The sequence below is a fragment of the Oncorhynchus keta genome, chromosome 34 (genome assembly GCF_023373465.1).
Source record: "Oncorhynchus keta strain PuntledgeMale-10-30-2019 chromosome 34, Oket_V2, whole genome shotgun sequence".
Classification (NCBI taxonomy): domain Eukaryota; kingdom Metazoa; phylum Chordata; class Actinopteri; order Salmoniformes; family Salmonidae; genus Oncorhynchus; species Oncorhynchus keta.
This window is the reverse complement of record NC_068454.1, coordinates 72,528,978-72,548,468: the sequence shown is the minus strand read 5'-3', so window position 1 is coordinate 72,548,468 and position 19,491 is coordinate 72,528,978. Positions and strand designations below refer to the sequence as shown.

The window sequence follows — 19,491 nt, the reverse complement described above, 5'->3', positions numbered from 1 at the left end:
AATCGATTGTTGACGATAATGATGTTCTCGGTAAAGATAAACTCAAGATTATTGAAACTGTCAAATGGGTGAATAAAAAGTTATCCTGCGAGGAATGTACCATTTAGAAAAGTAGAACTAATTGTCTAGACTATGCATATGATTTTACTAATCTAACTATTTTATTTCGCCGTTTGGTTGCCCGGTAACTGACAAAAGCCCAAACCGGATGAAAACCCGGAAGGCGCACTGTTTTCCTTTCATTGAATCAACCCACCCAGGCAGTGATCAAATCGAGATGCTCAAGTAACATTTACATGGAAAGTACGTGCTTTAAAAAAAGTATTTAATACGTCATCGATGTCAGTGGTCTAGCCTTTCTAAATAAACAAAAACTGTTTTCAACTGCAATGTTGTTAGCTTGTTACAGGGATAACTTTTTTTGCAGTGCCAGCTAATTAGCTAGTTGTCTATTTTCACTCTTGTTAAATCAAATGCGTGTGTGCTAGGTATTTACCTGACACACACTTTAACACTGTCTCATCCTATGATTATAGCTAAGAGTTGTCTACATGTGGGCTATAACACTTCGTTGCCCAGTGTGTGAGTTGGTGCCGGTGGTACTGTCAACATGAAAGCCAGGTGAGACGTGGAACAAGTAATTAGGAATGCAGAGCTACCTTTTTCAAACCAGAACGATATGTTTTTACCACAATGAAAATGGTCATCTTTTGTCTCTCTTGCTCTCTTAGTGGTGCTGCTCTGTTCACAAGGAAGAATCCCTTCCCGCCAGACCCACCTCTGGGAAAAACCCATTACAACCCTTCACGCACCAAGAAGCTTCCAAAGCAACAGAGAAAAACCGTAAATACTGGACTTCAGGGGCTGTCGGGGTCTTTTCCAAATATACATGCTTCAATACAGTAAATAAATGTATTGTCATTACATCAAACTTGTGCTTTTTTCCTGGTTTGTCTTAGACCCTGAGCCCTGTTCACCTTGCCCAGCTGTCCAGCCCTCTTCTCCAGACACACTCACTGAGCCCAGAGGACCAGTGCGTCCTTGGGGCAGCCAACCACTTTGTCCTCTGTTCTCCTCCTGCCACAGAGGCCCAGCCTAGTTTCTTAGAGTCCTGGCCCTCCACTGATCTTGGGTCCTCCCCGGCCAACACTGCCGCCTCCCCGAACACAGACACACTGACACGGGACCCAACATTGGGAAAGTCCCTGGTTTCCACTGGGGGAGGAGAGCAGGAAGATTCAGTGTTGGCAAAGTATGCTTAATACTATTTCTAAAATTACATGATGGTAATTTGATTTATTTGTGACATGTCATACAGCATTTGTGATCCTTATGTATGTCTTCATTATAGTGTGTATCATGATATCCACAATAAGCTTGCAGGTGATTAGTTCATAAGATTATTTTATTGATTTATGGTGTTATGCCCTTTACTTGTCTCATTAGTAACTACAATAATTCCTTTTCCAGGTACATTGAACGCTTTCGTCACGGAAGGCCACAGAGTCGAGAGGTGCGTCAGCAGATGTCGGCAATGGTGGGAGAGGGCCAGCAGCCTTTCTGGTGGCTGTCCTCCTCCCCTCTACCCTCCAGTTCAACACCCACTCAAACCACTGACATAGGTACTTCACTTGTATCATTCATTGTTCTTTACATCTCATTGAAACTCACTAAAAGTTTTGCTGTCTCTATAAAACAAGGACTGTAGTGATTGTTGTGATGCATTTGACCAACTGTCTTGCTCTGCTCTCCATTTCAAATCAAAGTTTATTGGTCAAGTACACAGTTTAGCAGATGTTATAGCGGGTGCAGCGAAAATCTTATGTTACTAGCTCCTAACAATGCAGTCAAATGTCAAACAATTAAAACATTTATTTTTTTAAAGGAAAGAAATCAAGAACGTCAGGACAAATACAATTAATAACCCAAATAGCACTGATTCAAAATTCATTCTATACACTGGATGAATATGTACAGCAGTAGCTATATTAGTGAGATATATCAAGAATCAAGTATTTCAATAAATATGCTGTGTGTATAAACAGTAAAATACAATGTCTTCTCATTAATTTCCTATTTCTTTATGTACACAGGCCTTTCCCTTAGAAAAGACTCAGCCACCACCCTCAGTCCAGTTGGGCAGTTTCTGCATGGCACCACCCTCTCCCCATGCAGGGGACTCCTTGATCTTAGTGCCATGGTGAGTACATCATCATCGTGTTCATGCTCCATTTTGGTAAGATTATTTTTGAGATGGTGAGATATATTGGTATTAGACAGGTGAATGTAATTCTGTCAAGTGTGCAAGAGCCAGAATGGCTGAGATGTATTAGAAGAAAGACTCCCCATGCAAGGTGCTGCTCCTCAATAATATTTGCATACCAACACCAGACGACATGTTCTGCCCAACCACTGTGTTTATATGAACTAGTTAGAAGCTGTTCCCTTTGATTATGCAACTGTGTTTGGTGCCTTCGTTAATACCCCTTCTGGTCAAAACACCGCTCCATATCCAGCTTGCTGCATATCCCTGAGGGAATGAGCTAAACTCTATGCAACTGACGTGAGCTTTTATAGAACTGATCCATAAAGCGTGTTCAAAACAGAACCCGCTGAGGGCTCAGTTACACAACATTGTGAATGTTCTAGAATGTTGGTGATAGAAATGGTGACGGGAGATGATGCCTCTGGTGCACTCACTGGCCTCTTTCTTTCTGATCCCCTGGCAGGGCCTGTCAGACTCCTCTCACGGTGACCTTGGAGACTCCGAGATACTGCATCTGCAGGAGAAGGCCAGTAGACTGCTTCACAGAAGGTAGATATGCTGGGAGGAATGGAATACACTGAGCAGGGTTGGGGGCAATTAAATGTAATTCAGTCAGTTGCAATGAGGAGAATTGGATTAGTCTAACAAAAACTAAATGTTATGTTTTCAGTGAGCACTCACTCAGTAGTGGATCTATTCCCATCAGCTCTGAGGGCCTGGGCTGCTCCAATTTTTCCTCCCCTGTGAGCATAGATGAGCCAGTCCGAAGGCCTATAGTTACCAGTCTTATCGACTCAACCACTGGTGAGCCTTGGGGTTGGGAAGTTCAAAACATCTGATTTGCATGAATTTTCCCTTGTCTCAACCACATGATATTACTTTTTCAAACTCCCAGAGCCACTCTTATTCTGTGCTCTTGCCACGTACCTAGTTTCTCATGGTCACGATTTAGTTTCCTTTTGCAACTTTCTTTATTCTCACTTTATCTGAATACACATATTGCAGTAACTCTTCTTGTGCAACCGCTTCCTCAAGTTGTGGGGAACCTAAGCTCAGCAGACCTCTATGCTGGAACCGTGCCCAAACCGTCTGTGGTTGGTCCCCCGAACCCCCACACACGCCCAGAGGAGGACATTCTGTTTCAGTGGCGTCTGAGGAGAAAGATGGAGCAGGCCAGTCAGTGGGTTCAGTCAAACCCACAGCAGGGTTACTCCCTTCATCAGCACTCTGTGAGCTGTCAGGCTCACAAGGTACTTACCCCCTTGTCTACTACACCTGCTATTTGAAAGAGGTTTTGAAGTCTCTTTGAAATGTCTGCCATTGTGTGGTAGCATTTTCCAATGCATTTAGCGAATCACAGATCATATGATTTGATTTGTTCCCCTTCGTTAGGTACAGCGGAATCCTCTCCCTGCCTCTCATAGAGTTGCCCCCTCCCCCTCCCTCCCCATCACCAGCCCCACCGTCTCTAAGTTGCAGCCGGATGCCCCTGTCCGTCCCCACATGCACCTCCTCTGTGACATCCTTTCTTGTACCGCTCAGCCCCACTACCCTCCACTCAGCCACCAGAGGAGCCCAAAGAGGAGTGAGGTCTCTGGGGCCGACCGGACCGTCAGGCAGCCCAAAGCCCAGTTCAGCTCCACAGACACCTCCACTGAGGAGCCCACTAGTAAACATGAGTCCTCTCCACCACCGCCCGCCTTGTCAGTGACCACAGAGGAAGAGTGGGCAGTTCAACAGAGGAGAACCGAGAGGACAAAAAAGGAGACACTACAGAAGGAGAGGAGTGAGAAGCGGACTGGGCCGTCCTGCAGAAAGAAGAAATTAGCCAGGTATGACCTGTATCTAAGACGGGTGACAGTTTTACTGAATGACATGTGGCCCAGTCTGCAAACTCAATGACAATATCTCTGTAGGTGTCACGTTGGTGACAGGGACCATGCTGAGAGGCCCAGCTATGCAGATTGGAGTGTGAGCCAACACCACACCAGAGGTAAAGACCGGGTCATCCCATGGAGGGAGGAGCCCAGCAGAGACTGGGGGCAACAGGAAAGGGGGCCGGGGGTAGTGAGAGAGGGCTGCCCTGGAGATCGTGCTCCACCATCCTCTCCCATACACAGCGCCCTGGGACAGGTCAGTTAACACCGTGGGTCATCAGCATCAGTGACGCTAGATGCCATTAACACATTGAAGAAAGGCTGTTATGAATTTCAGTGTTACAATAATATTAATTTACTTTATTCATTTATCCAGGTTAGTTTAATTTAAATAAAGATATTAGCTGAGTAAAGCATATTAATTTACCTTGGCAGGTAGTTTCAGAGGTACTGTTCCTGACCACGGACTCCCCGGACCCGCCCAGAACTCCTGTGTCCTCTAACTCTCCCAGATATGTGCCCCCGCAGTCCCCTGCCCCGCCTCCCAGTGCACAGCATCCACGGGAGGTTGTAGCTCAGCTGCTTCAGGAGGCTGAAGGTGAGACTGCTTGGTGCAGTGGGGACTGCTGACCTTAATTCTAGGTAGCAGAGGTGGAATAGACTCTGGCTGTATAATAGTGTGTATATATAGCCTCTAGTCAAGTTTCACCGGGACTGAATCCTAACTTGAACTTTTTCCTGAATATCCCATTCCTATACATGCATTTCTTACTCTAAATAATAAGTTAGGATTTTGCCCTAAATGCTAAAGGGGTCTTTTGGGTGGCATAACAATTGAGTGAAGCCATAGTCCTCTCTGTTACGGAAGTACATTGACCGTGTGGACCAGTGACAGTTATCTATTTTCACTTCACCTTGCTGGTGTTCATGTGTACATTTCTGGCTATTTATACCTGTGTACAGTTAACATGTGCTCTAATATAACATATTATGAACTCCTGGCATAGCTTTGCTAGAAAGTAGCTAAAGTTACAACAAAAATAATCGGTAATGTAATCAAATGCTCCTAAAGTTACTTTTGTTATCTGCACAGTGACATTTTAACTGCATATATTTTCCCCCTTAAGATTCAGACGAGCAGGAGTTTAAAGATGACCCCTTACTGAAGGTCTTAAGGCAGCAGAGGAAGTGGGTGAAGGAGCAAATCGGGTAAAGAACTGGTATAGGTTCCCTAGATACAGTACATCCTTCGTGATTTATTTCATTGACCTTTTACTCATTAAGATAATGAACTTAAAATATTCTCAGAGTAATTACAGTGCCTTATGAAAGTATTCACTTTTATCCACATTTTGTGTTAGAGCCTGAATTTAATATGGATTAAATTGAGATTTGTTTTTTTGGTCACTAGCCTGCACAATACCCCATAGTGTCAAAGTGGAATTATGTTATTAGAAATCTTTACAAATTAAAAACTGAAAATGTCTTGCGTCAAGTATTCAAGCCCTTTGTCATGGCAAGCCTAAATAAATTCAGGAGTAAAAATGTGCTTAACAAGTCACATAATAAATTGCATGGTTTCACTGCAATAAAAGTGGTTAGCATGATTTTTGAATGACTATCTCTATGTACCCCACACAAACAATTATCTTTAAGGTCCCTCAGTCGAGCAGTGAATTTCAAACACAGATTCGACCACAATGGCCAGGGAGGTTTTCCAATGCCTCGCAAAGAAGGGTACCTATTGGTAGATGGGTAAACAAAGAAGAATAGGAAAAAAGCAGACATTAAGTGTTCCTTTGAGCATTGTGAAGTTATTCATTACGCTTTGGATGGTGTATCAATAAGAGTCACTACAAAGATACTCAGTTGCTGGAGAGGAAGGAAACCGCTCAGGGATTTCATCATGATGCCAATGGTGACAGTTAGTTTAATGGCTGTGATAGGAAATTGCAGGGGATGGATCAACCATATTGTAGCTACTCCACAATTCTAACCTAAATGACCGAGTGAAAATAAGGAAGCCTGTATAGAATAAAAATATTCCAAAACATACATCATGTTTGCAATAAGGCAAAAAATGTGGCAAAGCAATTCATTCTTTGTCCTGAATACAAAGTGCTATGTTTGGGGCAAATCCAACACGTTACTGAGTACCATTCTCCATATCTTCAAGCATAGTGGTGGCTGACTGATGTTATGAGTATGCTTGTAATTGTTAAGGACTGGGTAGTTTTTCAAGATAAAAAAAAAACGTAATGGAGCAGGCAAAATCCTAGAGTGAAAACTTGGTTTGGTTGCTTTCCACCAGACACTAGGAGATTAATTAACCTGACAGTAACCTAAAACACAAGGCCAAATCTACACAAGTTGGTTACCAAGAAGACGGTGAATGTTCCTGAGTGGCCGAGTAACAATTTTGAATTAAATCTACTTGATAATCTATGGAAAGCCTTGAAAAAGTTTCTCGCAATGATGAACAACCAATTGACCAATGTTACCTAATCCAGGTGTGAAAAGCTATTAGAGACTTACCCAGAAAGATTCACAGCTGTAATCACTGTCAAAGGTGCTTCTACAAGTTTCTGTATTTCATTTTCAATAAATGTGGAATAATTTCTAAAAACCTAGATGGTTGAGAATGTTTTTATTTTTTAGCAATTGTGAATTCAGGCTGTAACACAACAAAATGTGGAATACGTCCAGGGGTATGAATACTTTCTGAAGGCACAGCCTTATTCTAAAATGGATTAACTTGCCCCCCCCCCCCCCCACCTACACAATACTCCATAATGACAAAGAAAATAGGTTTTTAGAAATGTTTGCAAAAAATAAAATAAAATCTCAATCACAAAAGTATTCAGACCCTTTACTCAGTACTTTGTTGAAGTACTTTGGCAGCGATTATAACCTTGAGTCTTCTTGGGTTTGACGCTGCAAGCTTGGCACACCTGTATTTGGCGAGTTTCTCTCATTCTTCTCTGCAGATCCTCTCAAGCTCCGTCAGGCTGGATGGGTCACTGCACAGTTATTTTCAGGTCTTTCCCGAGATGTTCGAACAGGTTCAATTCCGGGCTCTGGCTGGGCCACTCAAGGACATTCAGAGACTTGTCCTGAAGCCACTCCTGCATTGTCTTGGCTGTGTGCTTAGGGTCATTGTCCAGTTCTAAAAACCTGTTTTTGATTTGTCATTATGGGATAGTGTGTGTAGATTGAACATTTTTTATTTAATCCTTTTTAGAATAAGGCTGTAACATAACAAAATGTGGAAAAAGTCAAGGTGTCTGAATACATTCCGAATACACTGTATAGTTAAATCATGTTATGCTGATTGTTTTGTCTTTGGAGTAAAATCTTACATTTTATTTTATAACATTGCAGACCCATATGATTCCTAGAGTGATATAATATTTGGCTATGCAAAGTGTTAAAGCAACCTTAGAACATGCTCTAAAAACATGTTTTTTCTTTCAGCGAAGTGGACTCGCTGTTGGATGAATTCCAGGAAGAGTGAGCACTGGTGGTGTGCACACATGGAACAAAAACAACCAATCAATTCAACAGCATTTTTATTTTTGTACAAAAATATATAGTGCATTTATTTTTAACTAATTCTCTTCTAATTCTCTTCTACAATAAATAGTTAGAAAATATACAACAACGTTACTGTTGGGTTTTGTGAACATACTTGATAATCTCGGAGTGTTAAAACAGTTACTCATGACTTAAGAGGGCATTAGACACTCAACACAATACAAATCAACATTTTCAATGGTTTTATATCATATTTACAATGAATGGTTCCATAAAAACATTTAAAGATTGAGTTAAATGGGATTCTTTAGGATGAGGGATGCTTTTAAATGAGGAATCTGTCCTGTTAATATGTACAGACCTCAAGAGAGAGAGCAGGGAATTTTAATGGTGTGATGGTGTAGTTAATGGGTGTTTTGGTACAGGCAGGCACCAGTTCCTTGGTGAGTGTTTGATATGTCTGTTGGAGGAGAGTGCCTGTATTTTTGTGTGTGCATAGTTTACCAAGCTACCAATTACTTCACACTGGAAGAAGTTAAGCTACAATAAAGTTACCCTTAACTACATTTTTATTTTCTTTAACTAAAATTAATTTGAAAAGAGTTCACTACATCAAATTACTTTGTGATAAATTATCATATTTAAGTTTGAAATGTCAGACTACAAATTGCAAGAACAGTTCACACTGGAGTAAGATGTTAACAGAATGTGTAATTTAGCATATTAAACAACTATGTTTCAACTGAGAACTAGAAAGGAGTAATACTGAAAAAGAAAGGAAATTATTGCTTACTACACCCATAATTAATTTTCTATTTGCAAAAAAAGTAGTGTAATCCCAGTAGTTAGCTACACTGCTACATGGCAAAAAAAGAAGTTAACTACTAAATACTACCAAGATTTGAACTGCCACCATCTACTGCAAAATGTAGTTAAATTAGTAGTTGAACTACATGTAGTTTACTACTCGCCAACACTGGTTCCTATGGATTGTGTGTTTGTTCCTAGGGTGTGTATGCTCATGATTCTGAGTGGGACAGGTGTCTGGAGTTCTCCCCCTGCAGCATAGGTGCAGATATGATGAGGATGCCTTCAGGCGACACAGCCGACGACAGAGCCATGAAGTCCACTCCCTCTGGAATCCTGTAGCGCCGGTTGAACTATCGCGTCACCACCCCCGACCCATCCTGCAAACACACGTTTATAGTGAACCCAGTCCGTGAGGAATGCTCATTTTCAGGCTAACAAGTGGTTTGGTTTCCAGTCTGGTCGGTAGTTGGTTGAAGCAGAAACGGACTGCATAGTAACCAGGCTATATTCAATGTCTGTCATCACAAACTATGGAAATGTGATTATGAATAGAAAACAACTCTTGCATAATACATGCAACACAGTAGTACTTTTTTCTCTTTGTGTTTCCCTTGGACCTCCACAAAGTCTCCTGTCACCTTGACCATCAGCTCCTCTGGGTTGAAGTGTTTCACATCAACCTGAACTCTGAATCGACCGTGGTCACAACACCTGGCAACAGGGGAAGATACCAATATTACTACTCAAATTGACACTATTGATGCTCTATTACTGCTGGTTTAATCTACTGCTATGTAATTATATTCAAACGATAAGAAAATGCAAGAGCACCTGCTATAAATGGGCATTCATTAAAATGTCAGTAGAATATAGAGAGTAAAACACAAAAGTCATTTATCAAGGCTACCTCATTGATACAGAACAAAGTCATGAAAAATTTATCTAAAAATTGTTTAATCAGTGAGAGATTAGAGCACTGCATGCATGCAGTGTAACTGGAATAAACCTATCTGTGCAGGGCCAGTGTGTTCCGTCACTGGGGTGAGCAGCTCCGACCGTGTGAATGAGTACAGCCCGAATGTCCTGTTCAGCCCGGGAAGAAGAGGCGGCAGGACCCTCCCATGCGATACCACTGGCTGGAAAAGTGGGTGGCAGATCGAATGCCATTTCACGTCTGAGGTCAAAATAAAATATGCAGTGATTACTACAGCCTTTCACACCCATATGGGCCGATGATGTTACAAATATTCTAGGCCACAGAAAGAAATAGCAAATGGGAAAAATTATAGTCCAATAAATGTAGGTCTATTCGAGAAAATATTAGCCGAATAGAAGTTGTTAGAATGAAGCAAGAAATAATTAAACCACAAAATACCCGCTGCTTCACTGCTGAGGTTCATAAAGTGATTGATTCGTAAAGGCTACAGCGATGGTTTTTATAGTCCTTGACAAATCTGGAATATTGCAGTAAATAATACCAAAACCCGCTTGACCCTCAAAGACCTTTCAAATTGTTGGTGGGAAGGGTCACGGTGTAAAATCCCAGAGACGCAGAAGTTGTTAGCGTTTACCGTTATGAGATGCCTGCAAATCGTATTATGTTCTGACTGCCAATAGGATGGATTGCTGCGTCCGTGTATCGGACTCTGCCCTTTTCCCTGACATAAATTGTGGAAGTGCCAGTTAAGGTCTGTATTTATGATAGCAGGAGTTACATAATGAGGCGGGAACTTCGCTGTGGAGCACCCTGGATTGCTTTGGATTCACCACCAGAACCCCTGGGAATTATGATTTTGTTTTAGTTGTGATCAAAGGCTTCGATAGAATAGGCACCTGCCTTATTAAGGAACACTCCTCCCTATCATATCAACCTATATATGAGGAAATGTTACCATGTTCTCGATTAAAATCATATCGCTTTTTTTGTAACTGTTACAATCCTCCTTCAAAATCATATAGCTTTTTCATTTAATTTGAGATCATTTGTATGCATTATACAATTTCACTTTCTAATAGTTTTTTGCTGTATGTTATCCATTACTTTCCGGGATTGTCTGTTTAAAAATTACATCAAAGGGGTGAACCCCCCAAACAGTGCATCCGTGCCAGACAGCATGTGACAGACAGTAAAGGGTGATATGCCGCGTTCAAGTGTTAGTCAGAACTAGGAAACTCGTAAATTTCTGATTTGCCAACTGATTGCATGTGTACTGTATACTGTAACCACGACCAGTTAGCAAGTCGGAAATCTGAGTTTCCTAGTTCCGACTACCATATAAACGTGGCAATATTCACATGACAGTGTATGTGTGATAATAGGAATGGTTCCATCTCATGCACCTTTTTAATTAACCTAACATAATTGTTTTCCTTGACACCTGTTGGGAGCTCTGGTGGAGCCCCTTTTGGTGATTTGGCAATTGGCATTCAACACAGCCAAAAGCGGTAATCTCAATACAGTGTTCTGCCAGGCAACAGTTCAGACTCTTCCTTCTAGGGATACACTGAATAACGGACTGGACTGCTCAATAATTGCTGTTACAGATTCCTTGAAAAGTTATTAGATATTGCAATTTTATTTTCTGACAGGCTTAAAATGATTATGTGGTCCTTCTGTGGCTCAGTTGGTAGAGCATGGCGCTTGTAACGCCAGGGTAGTGGGTTCGATTCCCGGGACCACCCATACGTAGAATGTATGCACACATGACTGTAAGTCGCTTTGGATAAAAGCGTCAGCTAAATGGCATATATTATTATTTTTATATTATTATCCATTAGGCCTACACTGCATAAACGGTGTTTATCCCGGGTTAATAATTGGGGAATGGGGATTATTATCTTCTACCTCCCCTTATTAAACAGAGGTTGAACAAGGTCGCAAACATTGTCAATGTCACACCATGTAAAGATATTTTCCGAAACACTGGAATGTTAAAGATGTTACAATATTTATTTTATAGGTCTACATACTTCAGATTTTTCTGTTACATTGTTCATGTAACGATCTTTTGATCAATGTGAAGCAGGTGTTAAGCACACTGATCTTCAATCACATTGGCCTTATTTGAAAAATTATTCAATATTTTTATAATTCTGTAATTTCTAGAGATAGAAATCCCAAAGAGAGGGATGAACAAATCCGTGACTAATGTTGGCCAGTCTCCCCGAGCCACTTTGTCCTGGAGAGGAATGGGGGCGTATTAAAACTACCTTATAATAATTAGGTAAATTACACTGAAACCACATGCACAACAATGTCATATAAGTCTCCAGCATGTCACAGGTCTTAGCACCTCATCAATTGGGTATCTTATGACCATCCATCACACACATCTGATTTGGGTTTACATCCACTGCCTCTTGACCCCATTTAGAGCAGACAGTTGTGTGACTTATACAACCCTGGCACTCAATAGACATGTTAAGTACTGGAGCTGGTGGGATGACGTGTCTGCCATGGCATCGGTTGGTAATAGAAGTAGTCTTTGACTGAGTACCTAAAAACAGCATCAACCATGATCCTGAAGAGAGGAGGTGGTAACATTTGCTACAGAGGCATTGAGTTTCATAATAAGAGATTGGCCTAAGGCGGACCTCATTTAAGGACTTAATCATAATGCTGCAATCATAAAGTACTTTACTGGCTAATATCTCATCACTGTCGGAATTGTTTACACTGTGAGAGTACAAAGGAGAATATGAATAAATGATCTGGAATAAGTATGTTGTCATCGTGAGCAGTGTTACACAAATACTGACTTACTAAACACAAAGCTAATTGGATATTGTTATCAAAAGCTATGCACATACCATTCATATTATTCATGGGAGCCAAATGTCTAATGAAATGCACACTAGACCACGATCTAGCATATAAGCTCAAAACTTTATTACAGCAAATAAAAAAAGCATACACTTCCATTTAATTTAGAACGTTTATGAATTTGCTATTTATTTTTGTCATACATACCATTCGCCTGTTTAACCTTCCAAATTTACTCAAACGTGTTGAGACATCCACACACTACACACAATTTGGGGAAAAAGGTGCAGTGTTCACAAGACATCTTCCCACTCATTAAAGCCCAGAAGAAAATGACCATGATTATCCATTGAGATCAACTACACATTTAACTATTTCAACCTGTTAGATTTGTCTATTAATTCTGTCATGGTCAAGTTTTATACAGTAGGAAGCTTTCTTGTTTCCCGCCTTTTCTGTCTCAGGGAATGCCAAGTGGAATGGTGAAGGAGAGGTAGTCGCCCACCTCACCCCATTCTGCTCTGAAGTGTTGGAATATGGTTATCCATGTGGTGAGTACTGCAACCCACAGTAGCAACCCCAGCCCTGAACGCTTTACATCTGAAAGAGAGATGTAATGTATTGTAGTCATGTTTGCATAGAAACTGCATGCTTTACTAATACAAAGCCAACTTTGTTTTAACTGGATCATCTTATCTCATCATGGATCATAGGCCTACAGCTCATGAGACACACAACCTGTGACATAAATGTATTATTTATCCAGTATGTGGATGAGCCACAGCAAACCTGGACAACTAATCATTTGTACAGGAATCTTTAGCTATATTAATTCACAGAACTTGATCTGTGTACTCACATGTTTTGATCTGGAGTTGTTCAGTATATGTTGGCTTTACAAAGGCCTCTTTGAAAAACCACACCACATTCACCAGCCACAGGAATGGAAGGAATGCAAATCCCCCTGAGAGAGACAAAGTCATTACAGTATTACTACACACACACATTTGAAGTCTACATACACTTAGGTTGGAGTCATTAAAACGTGTTTTTCAACCACTGTATATACAAACAACGTTGTGAAAACATCAATTCACAACACTAACATTGGGTAGTTCATGATATTTCACATGGCTTATAATTAGAGCACAACACTTGGTAAGTTCACTTACCTAAATAGTATTTCCTGCAGAGGGTGAGTTTCTCCTCATTTGGAAGGCGCTCTAGGTTCATGTCGATTTCCTGTTATTTCCCCCTTAGTGTTGACAGCTTTTCAAAGAGACCTTGAAGTATGAAGGAAGAGTATAAAAGTGAGAGGGTCTTTTGAAGCTCTAGACTGGCACATGTCGGCTTCATGGAACTGCCCGTCTGTAAAATGAGGGTGCCCCTATAGATAAGAGTGGAACAAGTCTTGTGTTTCCACCCAACTTTTGCCTGGCTATCTTCCCAGATTACACGATAAAATAACATTTAAACAACAATTTTGCGAACTATTTAAGTATTTTAAGGGGAAATGTGTAGGCTAGTAGCTATGTTTTGCAGTCGAAAATACTGCGTGCTGGATGGCTAACAATATATACTACAATGTTAACAGCAATTGTCCTCTATAGGAACCGCTATTACAGAAAAGACAGCATTAATAATATTTTCCGAGGCTTTTACCTGTAATCTTTAATTAAATAGATGTGAAATAGCTCTAAATTACTTGACAAATTAACGTTAAACAGCTCAAAACATCAACACAAAAGAGCATTTCAACTCGTTCCTTTCCGGTTCCTGCTCCAGTTTTCTGAAGAGGGGATGTGACATCCATGCTGCCCCCCGCCAGTTCATTGTGGGTAATGTAGTTCAGAGAGCGTAAATAGAAACGTATGTTTTGGCATTTAAATTTAAATATATTTCAACAATATAATTAACTTTTGCTCGTAGTAAATCACCCATGATTTCTGACAGTGCAGATTATCTGAATTGCCATGCAGAAGACATGCAAAAGATGTGCATTGCAGTTGCAAAATTACTGTTAACCCGCCTGTCTTATTCTGTGAATATTTTCCATCAATTAAGTTTACTACAATATACAACCACAATTCCCTTCTTATAAATGCACATATAGGCATAGACTTGTGGATGTGTTCAATTATTCTTTTCAATTTATGTTTCGAGCTTGATTCAGGTCCATTGACTCTTCTTCTCAAATTATGTTTAGAGTAAGTGCATTGACTCTCTCTCTCTCATGTAAGGAGCGTGCACATAATGTACAGTGGTTCATTCACTATGATCATATCAGAAGACGAGGACATGCCGCTCGGCCACTGAGGAATAGGGACAAGCCTAAACATCTTGGTACAGCGGTAGATGGCCATTCACAAAATGTGTATTTTTTTGCATGGAGGGAAGCTGGGCCTTGTAGTTACTTATCAATAATCGTAATGGCTGTAATCAAACGATGATCGAACAATGTGTCCTTTGTTTAATATCAAATGGGTTTATTACTTGCATTACATATTGCATTGTACACACCACTCCTATAAATTCCAATCATAATTTAAATAAAGATTTGCAAGTTACCCTGTGAAGCTTTTCTTGGACTTACTTCATTTCCCGGCAGCCTTGCGGGGTCCCCCCTCCCTATCTCGCGCCTTCCCTCTTGTCTCACCTCAAGTTGCTATCGGTGTTGTTTTTGAAGCTATGATGGCGGCAGCGGGATGCGGATCAGCAACCGCGGCTGCCATAGGAGGCCAAGTTGGTACTGCTGCACCCCGAGGTCGCTTCCCTGGTCGGCCTTGGTCGTCTCGCAGCCGCTTGCGTTCTGAGAAGCGATGGCAACTCGACCGATCAGGGGCAGAAGCTGACGATGTGACTAATGCTGGAGGCCCAAGGCCCACAAGCCTGGTTCTCTCGTTAAACGAGGACCAGTCTCACTTGCGTTTACTTGGGATAGAGTCGAACCACAAGAGCTTAGCGCAGGCTGGGTACAGCTCAAGTGGGAGCGAAGAGGTGAGAGCCCAAATCCCTGCTGGAGTTAGTATATTTTTGCTTCTTTTATCATGTCATTTTGGTTACCTGTGTTGGTGTGTGTGTGTCATGTAGAGTTAGCTCCGTTTCATAATACTTTGCTTTAAGTGTCAACATTAGTTAGCTAGCTAACGTTAGCAGGAGCGCGACTTCATGAGATGTTCGTCAATAAAGCTAGCTAACAAAGGGGAAGGCTAATGTAATATTTGTCTGCATTGGAGCTCTATGGATAGTTAAGACACCATTTACCACGAATAACTTACACCCACGCTAGCTAGCCAGGTATTTGTCTTAAATTAGTGTTTAGCTGGTTTATGCCTGTAATTGCTGCAGTGAGTAACGAACGTAGCTACAAATGTTTCTATGAATTCAAGAGGGGGAGGGGCTATGTCAGATACCTACTCTCTATGATGGCTAACTACCGTTTATGGGGATCATTTCACGTTCCTTTCAAAAACATGGTTTGCAGAGTGTCACCCAGGTCAGTTTTTGTCGCAGTCACTGAGTCAATTAATGTAACGCTTGATAATGTAACTAGCTTGTTGAAGTCATTGGAGGGAAACCTATGATAACGAAACCCGGTAGTGGGTAAATTTTCCATGATGTGAGATGTTAACGTTACTTGACCTGCTACATATTAGATGTTTCAATTTGACATATAAATGACCTAGGCCTACCTAATGATAAGTATTCATATGTTAATAATCTGACTTGGACCCTTGCTCCCACATTCGCTGACAAAATGCCGCTGCCACAATATCGACTTTATTTGCATATTAACAGGCATGTAGCAGATGTAGTTAGAGGCCCAACCCCTCCCCAGTTCCCAGGCATGACTGGGTAAATTGCTGCTGGTTTCTTGGTAATGCCTCGCCATCCATGAACAACTGCATTACCTGGAGAAGAGAATTTGAAAGATGTGCTTGGTCTGTTGTTTTTAATTATTAACTTAACTAGTTGATGTAATGGCTTGTCCAGTGCACTTGTTTGGTTTGTAATGGTATAATTTGGTGCTCAAGACTAGCACGATAATCAACTGGGCATCCCAATGATGGTAAGCATTTGACATGGAAGACCTATTCCAAGAAGGCAGTAACCTATTACACTATACTTGGTAATTTCCATGTAAAATGGCCCACAAGCACCAATGTGAAGTTCATAGGCGCATATCAAATTGGGTGTCAAATGAAAGCCAAGAGTCTATTTTTGGTAAATGAAGGAACAGATGCATAAAACGTATTTATAAAAAAAAATGTCATTGATTTCTGGCAAAATAGATGGGATAGGGTCTTTAAAAATATCTACCAGGAAGTCATAAAAGGTATTAGAAATACATCAATGTTGAAGTAAAGACCCCCTGCCAACTAATATAAGCAATTCATATTTTGTTTAAGAGAAATGATTTGCCTTTAAGTTGAAGAAATGTTTCCTTGTGCCTTGTAATTCTGTTAACCAAAATCCCACGTCTTTAAGATATTTTCAAATTTCTCTCCCTCACGTGGAGGGAGGATAACGAAAGTTCACAGAAGTAACAAGTAAATGTAGACCTACCAATTAATGTTTTTACCGATAACCCATTTTCGTTTATCAATTATTAAGTAATCATTAATGGAATGACTGCAATTGTCAACAATGGGAAATCATAGTCAAACCTCAGTTGAATCACCTGCTACTGTCCTCACTCCCATTGGCATACTGTTAGTGCACTCGGAAAGTATCCAGCCTTATTCAGAAATGGATGAAATAACATTGTTCTCATCAATCTACACACAATACCCCATAATGACAAAGCGAAAACAGGTTTTTTGAAATTATAGAAAATGTATAAAAAAAAAATAAAAACAGATACCTTATTTACGTAAGTATTCAGGCCCCTTTACTCTGAGTCTCAAAATTGAGCGCAGGTGCATCCTGTTTCCATTGATTATCCTTGATGTTTCTACAACCTGATTGGAGTCCACCTGTGGTAAATTCAATTGATTGAACATGATTTTGAAAGGTACACACCTGTCTATGTAAGGTCCCACAGTTAGCAGTGCTTGTCAGAGCAAGGAATTGTCCGTAGAGCTCCGAGACAGGATTGTGTGTCAAGGCACCAAAACATTTATGCAGCATTGAAAGTATTGAAAGACAGTGGCCTCCATCATTCTTAAAAGGAAGAAGTTCGGAGTCCCCAAGACTCTTCTTAGAGTTGGCCGCCTGGCCAAACTGAACAATCAGGGGAGAAGGGTCTTGGAGAGGGAGGCAACCAAGAGCTCTGTCACTCTGATTGACAGCGCTCCAAAGTTCCTTGACAGAGCTCCACCAATCAGGCCTTTATGGTAGTGGCCAGATGGAAGCCACACCTTAGTAAAAGGCACATGACAGCCTGCTTGGAGTTTGCCAAAAGGCACCTAAAAAAACTTTCTGACCATGCGAAACAAGATTGAACTCGTTGGCCCGAATGCCAAGAGTCACGTCTGGAGGAATCCTGCACCATCTCTACAGGGAAGCTTGTTGGTGGCAGCAGCATGTGGTGGGGATGTTTTTTCTTTCAGCAGCAGGGACTGGAAGCCTAGTCAAGATCGAGGCAAAGATGAACGGAGCAAAGTACAGAGAGATCCTTGATGAAAGCCTGCCCCGGAGCGATCAGGACCTCAGACTGGGGTGAAGGTTCACCTTCCAAAAGGACAAAGACCCTAAGCACACACCCAAGAAAGGGATAGGTGGATACCTAATCATTTGTTCAACTAAATGCCTTCAACTGAAATGTGTCTTCAGTTCAATTGACATCCACGTCTTTGGCGCCCAGGGAAGAGTGTGTTATTAACTGTCTTGCTCAGGGGCAGAATGACAGATTTTTACCTTGCCAGCTCAGAGATTCGTTCCAGCAACCTTTCGGTTACTGTCCCAACGATCTAACCACTAGGCTAGAAAACACAGGAGTGGCTTCGGGACAAGTCACTGAATGTCTTTGTGTGACCCAACCAGATCCCCGACTTGAACCCTGACATACCTGAAATATGCTTCAACAAAGTACTGAGTAAAGGGTCTGAATATTTATGTAAATGTCATATTTCAGTTTATTTTTAATACATTTGCAAAAATGTCTAAACCTGTTTTTGCTTTGTCATTATGGGGTATTGTGTGTAGATTGAAGGGGGGAGTGGTACATTTTAGAATAAGACTGTAAAATATTTTTGGTTGTTGTTGGAAAAGGTCAAGGAGTCTGGATGTTTTTGGTCGTTCTAGACCAGCCTTAATTTGGCCCTAACAAAAACGCCCACGATTGGTTCAGATTTGGTCCGATCACCAATCCTAGACGCCTGTGTTTCACAAGTTTGCACAGTACAGTGAAGCACAGCTGGGTACAGTAAAGACTATAAGAGTATATATAGTTCATTACGCGTTAATGCAGAATCCTGCGTTTTTCACTTAGAAAAAGAGAACTCCTAAGATAATGTATCTTGCTGCGTTTTGTAAGCACAGATTTAAAATGCTTCTTATAGTAATTTCTGCTCAGCATCAGACACATTTTTGTGCTTCAGTTGCACTTCTCCACTTTTCTCGGTGTAGCCTACTTCTCTCCGGTAAAAATGCAAGCTTAACTTCAAGCAACACATTTAGGAAATGTAGCTGGCTACGCTTTTTCTATGATGAACAATGGAAATATGATGGCCATGCATCGTTTTTGCAAAAAAATACCTTGCTTTTTTCGTTGTAAGCTAATTTACTTGTATGGCTGCTAGCCAAATAGTGTTGCACTTCTGTTGTCATCTGATGAAAATGAAGCTATTTTCTGCTGAATGTGTTGCACTAATGTATTTTCTGTGAAGGAGAACTATAGTTGCACACCCCTGATCACTCAATTGAAACAAAAAAAAACAGTCTTTCAACAAAACTCATGGGAGATGGTTTAAAACGCAGCATTTGATTTCTGAACTCTAATGCGACCCCCGGTACAGTAGAGTCTATGATGTAGAATATAACTGATTTGAAATGAACACAAATTCAAGTGTACTTTAGATTGTGACCAATTGTGGATACCTAGTCTACTGTACTAAGTAGGGATCTTAACAGTTAACCGTTAATTGGTTAGCAGCCGAAAATACATTTGACCGCTCTTGCTTATCGGTCTATAGGGTAATTTTGCATAATTTAGGGGATTTAAATTGGCCGTGTGTATTTTCGTTGGCTGTCATGTATCTTATCTGTCACATGCGCACAGCATACAGAGAATAGCCTAT

At 40.9% G+C, this 19,491-nt stretch overlaps 4 protein-coding genes across 11 annotated transcripts in view; 2 read left to right on the top strand and 2 right to left on the bottom strand.

Moving 5' to 3' along the window:
- Positions 1–6: 6 nt before the first annotated feature.
- proser3 (proline and serine rich 3) lies at positions 7–7,804 on the top strand. 2 transcript variants are annotated; one of them, XM_035751485.2, is made up of 14 exons: positions 7–303; positions 537–621; positions 732–843; positions 960–1,252; positions 1,471–1,622; positions 2,094–2,200; positions 2,730–2,815; positions 2,937–3,070; positions 3,302–3,516; positions 3,809–4,098; positions 4,183–4,399; positions 4,579–4,741; positions 5,271–5,352; positions 7,618–7,804. In XM_035751485.2, exons 2-14 carry the CDS (start codon positions 611–613, stop codon positions 7,655–7,657), a joined length of 1,902 nt encoding a protein of 633 aa, XP_035607378.1. In that variant the 5' UTR covers positions 7–303; positions 537–610; the 3' UTR covers positions 7,658–7,804. The 2 variants fall into 2 exon arrangements, with proteins under 2 accessions (XP_035607378.1, XP_035607376.1); XM_035751483.2 differs by having other exon boundaries at positions 88–303; positions 3,659–4,098.
- A 754-nt stretch (positions 7,805–8,558) lies between these two features.
- Positions 8,559–10,162, bottom strand: LOC118367849 (alpha-crystallin A chain-like). Its single transcript, XM_035751549.2, is given in 4 exon segments — positions 8,559–8,864; positions 9,078–9,198; positions 9,494–9,661; positions 9,991–10,162. Coding segments are annotated over 3 exon segments (450 nt in total). The 5' UTR covers positions 9,655–9,661; positions 9,991–10,162; the 3' UTR covers positions 8,559–8,696.
- A 2,192-nt stretch (positions 10,163–12,354) lies between these two features.
- On the bottom strand, positions 12,355–15,043 carry psenen (presenilin enhancer, gamma-secretase subunit). 3 transcript variants are annotated; one of them, XM_035751551.1, is made up of 4 exons: positions 14,907–15,043; positions 13,423–13,533; positions 13,110–13,214; positions 12,355–12,850 (listed from the first exon to the last, which is right to left on the bottom strand). In XM_035751551.1, exons 2-4 carry the CDS (start codon positions 13,481–13,483, stop codon positions 12,711–12,713), a joined length of 306 nt encoding a protein of 101 aa, XP_035607444.1. In that variant the 5' UTR covers positions 13,484–13,533; positions 14,907–15,043; the 3' UTR covers positions 12,355–12,710. The 3 variants fall into 3 exon arrangements, with proteins under 3 accessions (XP_035607444.1, XP_035607445.1, XP_035607443.1); XM_035751552.2 differs by lacking the exon at positions 14,907–15,043 and adding an exon at positions 14,844–14,863; XM_035751550.1 differs by lacking the exon at positions 14,907–15,043 and adding an exon at positions 13,913–14,058.
- Positions 14,939–19,491, top strand: part of LOC118367807 (histone-lysine N-methyltransferase 2A-like) — a 76,541-nt gene continuing 71,988 nt past the window's right edge. For 4 of the 5 annotated variants that reach the window (XM_052494664.1, XM_052494667.1, XM_052494663.1 and 1 more), the window contains exon 1: positions 14,939–15,271. In XM_052494664.1, coding sequence (XP_052350624.1) covers positions 14,939–15,271 — 333 coding nt within the window. The remainder of the gene's footprint in view (positions 15,272–19,491) is intronic. The other variant, XM_052494665.1, reaches the window with a different exon arrangement.